This window comes from Arachis stenosperma, chromosome 7 (assembly GCF_014773155.1).
Source record: "Arachis stenosperma cultivar V10309 chromosome 7, arast.V10309.gnm1.PFL2, whole genome shotgun sequence".
NCBI lineage: Eukaryota > Viridiplantae > Streptophyta > Magnoliopsida > Fabales > Fabaceae > Arachis > Arachis stenosperma.
This window is the reverse complement of record NC_080383.1, coordinates 84,436,171-84,449,989: the sequence shown is the minus strand read 5'-3', so window position 1 is coordinate 84,449,989 and position 13,819 is coordinate 84,436,171. Positions and strand designations below refer to the sequence as shown.

At 34.6% G+C, this 13,819-nt stretch overlaps 1 protein-coding gene across 1 annotated transcript; it reads right to left on the bottom strand.

The window, feature by feature from the left end:
* Window positions 1-261: 261 nt before the first annotated feature.
* Window positions 262-873, bottom strand: LOC130940031 (uncharacterized). The gene has a single exon (XM_057868085.1). It carries the CDS (start codon window positions 871-873, stop codon window positions 262-264), a length of 612 nt encoding a protein of 203 aa, XP_057724068.1.
* Between the last annotated feature and the right edge of the window lie 12,946 nt (window positions 874-13,819).

Below are 13,819 nucleotides of genomic sequence, written 5' to 3'. Positions count from 1 at the left end.
CATAGATCTTGCTTGTTTTTATGCTGCCTATTGGGTTAGTAGTTCTTAGTTCTCTTGAATTCTTGACTCCTTGGTGCCAGGTCCTAACGATAATCTCTTCGGCAAGACTCCCGGTTATCATTCTTTCCCACAGCTGTGTTCCTCACCACATTCCTCAGCTATTCGACTCTTGTTCACAAGTTTAGAAAACACCCGGATCTCTATAGGTGCAACGAAGCTCAGAATATCGCTCCGAAGGCCTCATTCATACTTGATGCATTTTCACTCAGCAAAATCCTCAGGAGCTCCCTGACAAATGCATGAAAAACAGGACAGTTCCTCAAATCTGCTAGTGTATTCAGTAATGGTCATCTGGCCTTGTTTCAGCTGGAGCAGTTCAAGTTCATTGGCATTTCTAACTGAGATGGGAAAGTATTTCTTATAAAATTCTATTCGGAACAATTCCCAAGAGATTAAAATCCCATCAGGCTGCAGAATACACCTCATGCCCTGCCACCAATGCTGAGCCTCACCCTGCAGCTGGTAGGTTCCAAACTCAATCCACTGTTCTTCAGAAACCTGCTGAGCATGTAATGCTTGCTCAATGGCTTGAATCCAGTTATTCATATCGGTAGGATTTGAGGTTCCTCTGAAGGTCGGAGGATGAACCTTCAGAAAGGAGGAAAGCGTCATAGGACCATCATCGCCATTGTTGCCATTATTCCCATTATTTATTTGGTTTTTCAGGGCTTTGGCTGTCACTTGCATAGCCGCGGCCATATTCCCTAAGGCAGCCATGAAGTCTATAGGGTTAGGATTATTCCCTGTTGCTTCTGGCATAGCATTTCCTATTCTACATCTACCTCGCCCGTGTCTGCATCCGTGAGTCGACATCTGGTCCCTATACACACCAAACAAGTGATATCAAGTTGATCAGTCTCAATATTGCAAGTCTAATGCTTTAAGTCCCAAATGCATGCTCATGAATGTTTATGCCACATATATCAGTAGTTAAGTCATAAAGCTGAGATGGCAAGGTACTACGACCTCTAAAAGTAAAATATAATAATAATAATAATAATAATAATAATAATAATAATAATAATAATAATAATAATAATAATAATAATAATAATAATAATAATAACGAAAAAGAGATAATATATTAGGAGCCTTGAAAGTTAGGTAAAACAAAATCGCAAAATCAAAAGGCGCAACCCTCAACAAACATGGTTACTTGCATGAGAAGAAAACTAAATTCCAATAACATATAAATATAGATGAAACGAGTAGAGGGCCAATAGTACAAAATAACAAGCTCCTAACTCAGCCTGCGAAGCCAAGGCTGGCTGGAGAATATATACATACATATACAAGTATCCCAAAATGCCCAAAATACAGAAATATAATCCTAACTCTCCTGTAACCTCTAAGAGGAACAAAATAATCGAGTTTCTTGGAGAGAAAGCTAAATTTCTTGGGGAACACAGAAACAGCGATGGTGCCAAGTCCTTCTCCCTCTCTTCGTCCGTAACTCAGCCTCTCTCACTGTTCTGTTTCCATTGGAGGGTTTGTGTGTGTTTGCTGCTATTTTAGGGGAAAGAGGGATGAAAGGGGTAAGGGTCTGTTGCTACGGGTGTGTGTGTGGGTGAAGGGAACCGGGTCGGGTACGGGTCACTGGGTTAGGGTTTCCTTATTTTGAAAATTAGGGTTAGTGGTAAATTGGTAATTTCAAATAAAATTGGGAATAATATAATAATTGAAACCCAAATTAAATCCAACTCTAATTGTATATAGAAAATACTATTTGTTCATCACTTTCACAAATTATTTTCAATAAAATGTTCAAATCAGGTAATTAGAAATAATATACTTAATTTCTTTATTTTTCAAAATAGCAGTATTAATATTTAAAATATTAGTTACTTAGTCCAAAACATATAAAATCCTTATTATTTCACAACTGCTAAATTTATAATTTAAATATAGAAAATAATCCAATAATTATATAATTGGATAATAATCATAACTTATCTCAAATTCAATAAATCAAAACTTGCCTTAATTATCTTATATAAAATAATTTCTGAAATTAAGGCTATAAATAACTATATGATTTGAGGCTTAATCATAAAAAGACTTTTCAAAGGTTTTGGATCTTACATTCTACCCACCTTATAAAAATTTTCGTCCTCGAAAATTGATACAAAACGAAAGAAGTCTCATAACAATTCACCCTTAAACACATTTAAGGAAGAAGCAAAAATACCTCAACATTTAAACATATATACGGTTTTTCAAATACTTGGATGGTCGTATGCATAAAGATACAAAGGTAAGAGTGTGATTGCAAAGCAAACGTTACAAGATAGGCTCAATGCACAAGGTCATATGATCTCAAGGCTTTACAAAAACTTGAGGTACCAAAATAGGGTGCAAATCAAGATTGGCGTTCACAAAGTAAGGTGATAATTAGTGTGGCAAAAGGCTGCAAAGAATGGTGGTATTTAAACAGCGGCATAACATTCGCTGACAAATCTCGTTCCCACTTCAGAACTTCAATTTCCCAACTCCACCAATCATTTTACAACCTCATAGCCAATAATAAGTCTAACAACCACAAACCCGTTCGCAAGGAACAAAATACCCACAACTCGTAACGTTGCACACCTACCGTTTCAACTTCCGTATGCACATATCACGTCTTAAAGAACTAACGCATCACGTTACTACATCTATAAGTCACACGTGATATCAAAACAATTCTTGAGTCTACTCAGAAGGACACAAGATCTAGAAAAGAGAGTCAAAGGTCAAGGATAGTACTCATAGATCTGAAAGAATGTATGTAACTCCAGGTAACAGAGATGCTCAAGCAATGAAGTTTGCAAGACACAATTCAATTGACAACTTCAAAGATAACCCTTGTATCACAAAATTTCAATAAGACCAATAAGTAGAAGGTCAGCACATTAGTTTGAAACAATTTCAAACCGAGTCGAAGAAGTATAAGGTTTGTAGAAGAGAAGATTTCAAACCCCAGACAAAGCTCACAGAACTCTAGAGCACAATTAGAAATACTCCCGAATACATTGTTCATAAAAGAATCGAAAACTTGCGGAAAAATCATTTCGCAGTCTAAAAGAAAGTCAAGTAATAAACATTCTTCAAGAGAATAACAAAAGCATAAACGTGGCTTTGCTGTAATACAACTTCATGTTGAAACAGATCATGTAGAATGTTAAAAATAAATTGTACACAGGTTTGGCCAAGAGCCCAAAATATTTCCTCAACTATGTCAAAAAGATAATTAGGTGCGCAACCTAACCAAAAGCAATCATTAAACTCAAAATGAAAATTGAATACTTGTTTGAAAATCCTCAAGGTTCATATTCAAACAAGCGTGTATAAAATTATAGCAAGGACGAAAGAGGAAGTTATACTCTTTTTAGAAAAGAAATTCCGAGGTAAAAATTTACTTACAATCTGGTAAGAAAATAAGTGGTGCGTTACAAATGAACAGGTTCCCATTAAACAAGGAAACTTTTCAAAACCTCATTTAAAATAGTGCATGTCAACTCTAAAACAATTTCGTCAAAAATTGAACAATGGTTTCAATTATAACCAAGCGACTAAAAAATAAGTTCGATTTGGAACTTCTTCAAAGAGAATTCAATCTGCTTTATAAAATTCAAAACAAGACTCCAAAAGTATACTTGAAATCACCATCTCAGAAAAATATTCAAGAAAATTAGGATGTACTTAAAAAGGAGTCAAGCCACACAAGAAAGGATCTTAAACCAAAGTAGTTCAAACAAGATTCACTAGGCATGAGTCATCAAACAAGCTTTCAATTGATCCAAAAGAATACAAAAGTCATAGAAAAAGACAACTCAATCATTAGTAATTTCTCAAGGATAAATCTTTGACTAAAAACTCTTGTAGAGATAATAAGAGGATAGACGATGCACGAAATTGAAACAAATCAAGCTGATTCACATAAGAGTGAGATTCACAAGAGAGGAAAAACCAAGATCAATGGTAATGTTCACAAGATGTAAAAGATTAGTTAAAAACAAAGTCAAGCATGACATTCATGGAGATGGAAAGCTTAAGAGAGAATGAGTCCGTTCATAAGAAGAAAGCTGCGAGTCCATCATTTTCAAAAGAACCACAATGACATAAACAATGTAGTAGGCTAAACCAAACTCAAATAAAAATAAATTAAGTGAAATTTACCAAACGAAACTCAACCTGAGTAAAAGCAAAAAATTCTTTCTTTTCGGAGTTTTGAAAAATACCCAAATACATAATCAAATGAAGATGTGCATTGGAACAGTAGTAAAATTACTAGAAAGTCAATTTGTATTTAAAGAAAGTGCAGTTCCGTAACACAGTAAAAGCACAGATGAGGTATTAGAAATAAATAGTTGTTAAACTGCATAAGAAATCTTCAAAATTGCATATATAGATAAGTATATATCTTTTTTAACAGCAATTTTCATAAAAATCTCAAAATTGGCTGTGATCACTGTCAAATAAGAGAAAAACTGAATCAACAATTTCTCTAAAAAGGGACTCGGAATCCGGAGTTAAAAGCACAGCGCATTAAGACCAGTTCAAAGATGTATCAAAGAACACGTGAATCAAGAAGAACTCAAACAGAGAAAAATAGATACAACAAGGATTTCAAACAAGCATATGCACTTAAGATCAAACAAGAATGCATATGAATAGGAGAATAGAGTTGAAAAAGCAAACTACTTTTCAAAGGGATTAGCAAATAAGAACTTCAACTTAGGATATGAGAGAACAGGTCGACTCGAACAGAATTCAAGACACACAACTGAATAGCCTCGAGAAATAGTTTCTAACGTTCCCAAAACCCGCGATTCGCTTTGCTCAAAACTCCTATATTATCTATGATAACCCATTAGTGTTTTTATGTACATAATTCACTAGTATTAAGCCCGCCAAACTTAATATCAGGAATTATGCAATGCAAGACTAACAGCATTAACCAATAGACCGTCATGTGCATAAAGCTCTGATTCTCGTCCTTCGACAAGACCTAATACATGAAAAACGCTCAGAGTATGTGATGATTGGATTTTTGACGGTTTAGAATTTCACAAATGAAATCTCGTCGAAGTATAGTCTCTAAACCAACAATAATCCTCTCATACAAAAATTTGTTTGTCACAAGTACAAACCCCTAAAATCTATAAACCGAAGTATTTAAACCTCGGGTCGTCTCTCAAAGGACTTGCAGGGTAGTGTTCTTGTTATTGGTTATGGACTTGTTTATTTTGGGGTTTTAGATGAGAAACATGAATAGTAAATGGTAAGAAAACTTTATTAACAAAATGGTCTTGGCAAGATTTAGTTGTCAAGGGTCTTCATCATTATCACTAGCCACAAGTATGGTAATTGCAAGGATTAATCCCACTTAGTCATCCTTAAATCAATTAACAAAGGAAAGTCAAGTGAGTTATATCAATCCTAGTCCATAAGTCCTAGCTTCCCACTAATTAGATTAATGAAGGCTAGAGTTAATGGCTATCAACTATCAATCAATTGGACACTAGTGACTCAAGAAATCCTAAGTTACCTTCTCAAGCCAAGAACATAAAATTCTACTCTAACATTCTTCCAAGCATTTAATCAAACACTTGGAAGGCACAAAAGAAAAGTATAGTCAATCACAACAAGAATGAATTCTAACTACAATTGAATGCAAAGAATTAACAACAACAATCAAGGAAATCACAATTATCATGAATTACCTCAAATTGCATTATTGAAAGAAAATAAAGAGAACAAGAGTATCTCAATTACAAAACCTAGAAACAAAATAAGAGAAATTACAACAAGAGAATAGGGATAGAGAGAAGAACCAAAGTGTAGCAATCACCAATTGGAGGTAGAAGTAGAAGGAGACTTGAATTAAACCTAGAACTATGAGATCCTAATCTAACCCTAATTCCTAATCCTAATTCTAGAGAGAAGAGAGAGCTTCTCTCTCTAAAAACTACTTCTAACTACTAAACTATGACTAATGATCAAAAGTATGTAAAGTATCTAAAGTATGTTGATTTTCCTTCAATCCTTGGCTTAAATAGCATCAGAAATGAGTTGGATTGGGCCCACAAGGCTTCTAAAATCGCTGGCCACATGTTGCATTAAGTGGGTCATGTGCCACCATCAGCGCGTCCGCGTACCGTGCGCTTGCGTGCCTCTATGCGCGATGCAACTATGGCCAATCTTATATCGTTTCGAAGCCCCGGATGTTAGCTTTCCAACCCAACTGGAACCGCATCATTTGGACCTTTGTAGCTCAAGTTATGGTCGTTTAAGTGCGAAGAGGTCGGCTTGACAGCTTTCCGGTTCTTTCATTTCTTCATGAGTTCTCCAACTTTACATGCTTTTTCTTCATTCCCTTGATCCAATCTTTGCCTCCTAAATCTGAAATCACTTAACAAATATATCAAAGTATCTAATGGAATCAAGGTAAATTACATTTAGCTATTTTAAGACCTAAAAAGCATGTTTTCACTCTTAAGCACAATTAAAGGAGAATATACAAAACCATGCTATTTCATTGAGTAAATGTGGGTAAAAGGTGATAAAATCCCCTAAAATCAATACAAGATAAACCCTACAAATGGAGTTTGTCAGTATGCAATTGAAGCATAGTCGGTCCATTCCTCAGGATCTACAGGAAAGACCGCTCTGATACCATAATGTAACACCCTAACTACCAAAGCTCACGCTTCCGGCTGCGCAACTCTGATAGCTCGGACATTACGACGACACTTATACTATTTAATACTGAAATATGAGACTGTTTAAAACTTTAAACCGCAATATTGCTCCCGAGATACTTCGTTCGATAACGTACATCCACAGATACCATACAACTTACAAAAAAACTCATAAAGAGTACATCCATATATATACATATATATGTAAATAATATTACAAGCATTAACTAATACAATTCCTACACCTCTTACAGAATAAATCAAGATAAAGGCAATGGTACAAAAATAATAATCTAAAGCAATACAGAGTAACTCAATAACAAATAAATAAACTCTTCGTGACTTCTGCGCCCATATCCTGAAAGGGGAAAAAATGTAGGGGGTGAGAACATCATCCTCGAAAGGGTTCTCAGTAGAGGATTTTTGGGAATTACTGTAATAGGATAGTGAAGATAAACCGTACCAGTGATTAATAACCGTCTCATGCCTCTTTTCAAAAACAACGGTTTTCAATAAAAGTAAAGTCGAAAATCTTTTCTGAAAGAGGAACTGTTCAACTCTCAAAAACATCAAAGCCTTTCAAAAAGATCTATCTATGCTAAACCAAAATAGCCTTTCATATTTTTCCAAACCAGAAATACAAAACCGAAATCAACCATCGGTCCATCTCATTCAACCACGGCCCTAGGCCCAAACAATCCAACCACAACCAATCCACCACAATCCAACAGAGTTTTAGTTGCAAACACAAGTAGGAAGGTTCAAGCACAAATAAACAGTTACAGCAAGTAGGGCAATTAGCAATTAATCACAAGTAATCACATAGGCAAACCAAGTACAATATACACACCCAAACAATGTCACATATATGCATATGATGCATGCTTGTTCCTAGTGGCTGATGATATCATCTGTCAGTTATAGAGCCAACCCGACAACTCCTGGTAGCTAACCATTGGACTGTCCCTCTGTCGTGCATCCCCAACTCGAGTTATACTCATCATAAATTTGATCATAATCATGATCCATATCCATCACCCTCACTGGTGAATATTCATGGGGACGAGCTCATCCGGGACTTTCACAGTGCCCGGCCACACTTACGACATAGGGTCAGTAGAGTCTCGAGTCTCCACCTGGAGCACGTGGTGGCTAGTCACTACTTTCTCCTAGGGAACTCATGCCTCTGACAGTGGAAGTACAAATCACAATTATCAATAATTCCGCATATACATGCATTCATTCTCATCCATGGATCAACATCCATCTCAGTCATCTGGCTCACGGTTCAGTCCAAAACCAGCCAATATTCATAATCATACACAGTCATTCCGGCTGATAACAAAATAGCACTTCCACCATTCAACATCATTAAAGTCATAAAATCGGCATTTAAGCCATAAATCACTTTTTCTCAATTCATTTCACTTTAAAATCAAGTTTCAACTCTTTTCAGCCTTGGCTTTAAAGATTTCATTTCTCAAATCATCTCAGGCTCATAAGCCACTTTTACTCAAGGTAAATTCTCCTTTTAAAACAATGCCACTCTCGGCATCCTCTTTCCAAAACTTCCATAACCATGGAAAGTTAAAGATTCATTTTGAAACATTCAAAATCATCCATCCAACAATGGGATTCTATAACAAAGTTTCTCGGCAGAGTCCCAAGTCTTTAGGAGAGACTAACATAACTCATTTCACCAAATTCATTTAAAATCATTAAAACCTTGGCTTTCCGATTTGAGTAATAAAATAGGATCTAAGCTAAACCGAGTCACGTAATCATTTACTTCTTTCAAAGCCGTTTCCTTTACTTAGGCAAAAACCAACTTCAACCTCCATGATAAATTCTAGAACGTTTCAACTGTTCAAAAATTGTTTTAGTCTTGCAAGAATTCAGAATTCAAAGAGTACTTAAAACCTTTCTCAAAACATTTCAAAATGAAACTTGTCAATAGAGATTCAGGTCCTTTCAAAGTCATTGAAACCCCTCTAATTGAAACCCTCAAGTCAAATTCAAAGACGTTGCCCTTGTCACATTTAAAATAGTTTTAAAACATAAGTTTCATCTAAATAACTTTCTCCTGAAAGAGATACAATGCCTTTCTTAAGAAGCAAGACTAAATCACAATTTCCTCTTTAGTAATTCATTTCAAAAGCACGAATCATCCTTTTCTTGATAATTCAAATAAAATAGTAGAAGTCTTTAACTCATCATTTTTCCAGATAACACTCAACAAAGACTTAGATTTTATAGAAATTTCATCAGCATCTCCCCTAAAACTTGGACTTTGCTACCCAGTTTGGGTCCCAACTAAACCGTTCCACAATCCTTTTCAACAGCTCAAAACCAGAAATCAATTCAAAAGCAAGCTAAATCCAACAATCATCTTATTTTCATATCTCAAGGAAACTATTTCAAAATCAAATCAATATCAACCGATTTAACTCATTTCAAATGCTTTAAAGAAATGGTTCAGCAACAAATCATTCATCAAAACCAAATCAATTAAAGCAAACCGGGCTGAATTCAAGAGTATATTCTAGTTTCCACATTATCAAGAAATTCAACTCAACTCAAATCAATCCCCAACAGATTAAATTTGTTTTCAAAGCTTTAAAAGAATCAACTTCAAAAGTATTTCATTTCACGAAGCCACCCAACAATCCTCTCAAACGAATATTCATAATCATTCAAGGTAATCGAACAATACATAAGGCTGATACAATCACCAAATACACATTGTCTCACATCAGTATCCATATATAATAATTCCAATAATAAACTATAGTTTTCGGAAAGCGCCCCTACCTCAAAACGCAAAGTTCATAACCCAAACATCTCACAGAGTCCTTTCTCGCTTAACCCGAAATTACCAGCAGCTTGAATCACAACTTCGCTCACTTTTACAGTAACCACATCAACTCTAATTGCAACACATAACAAACGAGATTAACTCTCATAACAACGAATGCTACAACACCTCAACGCTTAACAAGACAGCGACTAAAGGGGTTACCAAAACGTAAACGCTTACCGCAAATAAGAAGTGACTGAACCATGAAGCGGCAGCCCTGGTAGTGATTCCGGCAGCGGCAACTTGCAGCAATCTTCTAGCACAACAGCCGCATCACAACTCTCATGGTAAAGATGAACTTTAATGGAGAAGGAAACTGAAGACGGGTTAAAGCTTACTAAACGACACCGGCTTCAGTGGCGGTTTTCGGCGGTAGCAGCAGTGGCGTTTCTCGGCAACCAGAGGCATAGCGGCCATGGCTGACGGTGATGCGAGCTCCATCACCAGTGATCGGGAAACACAGCAGAGGTGTTTACCCCACCCGACGGCGTTCTCCCCCTCAATTGGCCTTCCTCCACCCATGACCTCCTCTCTTGGCGGACTAGAGAAACAGAAGCGGAGCGCCATCGTGACTCTCTCTCGGAAGCTGGTGAGGACAACGACAGCCCTAGTAGCAGCGGCGGCGGGAGTGACTTGATCAGCAGCAACCAGGCGCGGCAACGGCGCGGTGGTGACACAGCAGAGGCACGCGACGGTGACAGGCGGCGACGGCTTCCCCTGTCGTGCTCACTCCGCCCTCGGTCCCCTGTTCCTGCCCGATCTCCTTCTCTCTCTCTTCGTGCTCGCCGGCAGTGGCACAAGTGGCGGCGACAAAACCCTTGTGGTAGTGGCGACGGTTCAGCAGGAACGAGCTTCTCCAGCTTGTGTGCAGCAGCGCCGTTGGGGAACACAAAAACAGCAGCGGCGTCAAGTCCTTCTCCCTCTCTTCATCCGCAACTCAGCCTCTCTCTGTTCTGTTTCCATTGGAGGGTTTGTGTGTGTTTGCTGCTGTTTTGGGGGAAAGAGGGATGAAAGGGGTAAGGGTCTGTTGCTGCGGCTGTGTGTGTGGGTGAAGGGAACCGGGTCGGGTACGGGTCACTGGGTTAGGGTTTTCTTATTTTGAAAATTAGGGTTAGTGGTAAATTGGTAATTTCAAATAAAATTGGGAATAATATAATAATTGAAACCCAAATTAAATCTAACTCTAATTATATATAGAAAATACTATTTGTTCATTATTTTCACAAATTATTTTCAATAAAATGTTCAAATAAGGTAATTTGAAATAATAACTTAATTTTTTCATTTTCTAAAATAGCAGAATTAATATTTAAAATATTAGTTACTTAGTCCAAAACATATAAAATCCTTATTATTTCACAACTGCTAAATTTATAATTTAAATATAGAAAATAATCCAATAATTATATAATTGGATAATAATAATAACTTATCTCAAATTCAATAAATCAAAACTTGCTTAAATTATTTTATATAAAATAAATTCTGAAATTAATGCTATAAATAACTATATGATTTAAGGCTTAATCATAAAAAGACTTTTCAAGGTTTTGGGTCTTACACGTGGCACGGTCTGCAGCGACGGTGGCTGCGGTTCCAAGCCTGCGACCTTCTCTCTCAACGTCGTCTTCTCCCTCAGTCGCAAACTCTCTTTCTTCGCGACTCTACTTGATGGCGCTGCGGCGGCAGCTACGCGACGGCGACTTGGCAGGCGTGGCGACAGCTACGATGAAGCCCACCAGCGCTGGCGCGTCTTCTCCCCTTTTCTCTTTGCTGTCTCACGTTCTCTCCTCTTTTTCTTTTCATGGAAATTTCTGATGCTACTGATGGGTTTGGTAAGAAAAGGGAAACATTGGCGGTTAGGATTAGGTTAGAAGGGGTTAGGGTTTTTAATTTGGGAATTAGGGTTTTGTGTATGAAATTGGAAATTTTGGGTAGTTTAATAATTTTAATAAAATTAGGGTAATAGAGTAATTGGAATCACTTTAATCAAATAATAATTATATATAAAAGTAGCATTTATTCATCAACTTGCAAATTATTTTTAAATAAATACTCCAATTCAATAATTAGAGATAATATGAATTAATTTTTTTATTTATAAAAAAATTAAAATATCAAATTCAAAAATCTCAATTATTTAAATTGAATCATAAAATTCTTAGTATTTTACAATTACTAAACTTTATAATTTAAATATGAAAATTATCCAACAATTATAAAATTAGATAAAAATTCTAATTTGATTATCAAAATTTGATTTAATTAACTTTAATAAAATAATTTTTGAAATTAAAATCTTTAATGAATAAATAAATTAAAATTGACTCATAATAAGAATTTTCAAAAATTATGAATCTTACAATGTCCAACCATCTCAAATGGGTTCTATGCTTTTATATACTAATGTTAGTTTATTAATACTGATAATGCTATAATGTGTACAATGGCTATTGAGTTATGAAATGAACATCCCCTATACTATTTAGAATAACCATCCGAGTACAAGGAATAATAAACATATTCTCGAAAAATTAGTTTAATTTTTGGGTTCACAAAAGATCAAACTCTTGACCTTTCAGATTTAGCGCTTTAATACCATGTCATGATACCACTCATCTCAAAAGTTTCAGTTGATGAGAAAATATAACACTAATGATTATATCTCTAATACTCCATAAACTTCCATTGTACACATTGTATAAATATTTCATTGGCTCCTGATACTTTTCCAATATAAAACTCAGAATTTTCTTTGATTAAAATATTTAACGATAAAATAAAATTATCATATGATAATAAAATGAGAAAGCCAATGATTTATAAATCATAGTACAACCACAATTTAATTATTATTATGATAGATAGATAGAGAGAGAGAATATAATACAGTCATCATTTTATTCACCATTATTAGAACGCCACCCAAAAAAGGATAAACAACTAAATAATGTATATGACTGTTCTAGTTATAACAAATTAGCAGCATGTGGACATGGTTTAGTTTGATCTGGATTTATAAAAGTACAAGCGCATCCTTTGTTTGGAATACATTCTGCATACGTCAAATCGTTAAAATGAAAAAATTTGCAAGCATTTCGACATTTCGTAATGTCTGGACAATATTGTTGCCCTATAACAGCTACGCATGTTATCATGCCTTCTGCTACCTGTATTTGGTTATTACCTACAAACATTCAGACATAAAATACACAGTCATTAACCAAGAAATTAAAATCATATAACAATTGCAAAAAATAAAACATGTTATAACTAAAATTATAAAGTGTTTTAGCAAATATATGGCATTACTAATTTGAAAATATTTTCTTGAAAGTTATATAAAATTAAAATCTAAATTTTTAATACATTTGTTATACGTGTATTAAAATAAAAAATTTAAAAACTTCTATTGAAAATAATCTTGATATGTGTCCTTAGATTCTATTTGTTCTAAAAGAAAAATATAGATAGAGAAATAGAAATAGAAATAAGAATAGAAATACAAGAACAAAGATATTCAAAAAGAAGACATAATAATGTATAGAGCCAAAGAATTTAATGGTCAAGGCTCAAGAATAGTGGTAGAAGAAGTTAGTTTGTTGAGGATGGTAACAAAAGATGAAAGCAAAAATAATTTTAAAATTTTTTTTTGTCTGTGTATCTTTATTTTTAATAAACAAGATACAAAGACGCGATTTTTTTTTATCTCCATTTCAAATATTTTTTTTTCCAATCTTAAGACAACATCTACACAGTAGAATCTCATGATATGTTAGCTAAATTTTATATTGAATTGTTTTGATAAATTTGGTACATACCAAAACCCATGAAAAGAACAAGTAAGAAGACGAGGAAATAAAAATGTGTTTTCATATCAGTAAGTTCAGAAATTTAATTCATACCCTATAAAAGAGACTCAATATTGAATTATATATTTATAGGCATTCAACAACAATAAAAAAATTTTACAAAATTATAATTTGAATTAATTTAAAAATAATTTTCTATTTATATATATTTACTACTATAAATGGAATTTCATTTTAATTATGTCATGATTTAGCTCTTTAATAGTGCATATTTATTTACTATTATAAACGAAAAATTAATTTTTTTTCCAATCATCCATTCTAAATTTACTATAAAAAAATTTGTGTAAATATCTACGTATCGTACAAATAATATATATTAGAATTATATTTTTCTAATTATTTTT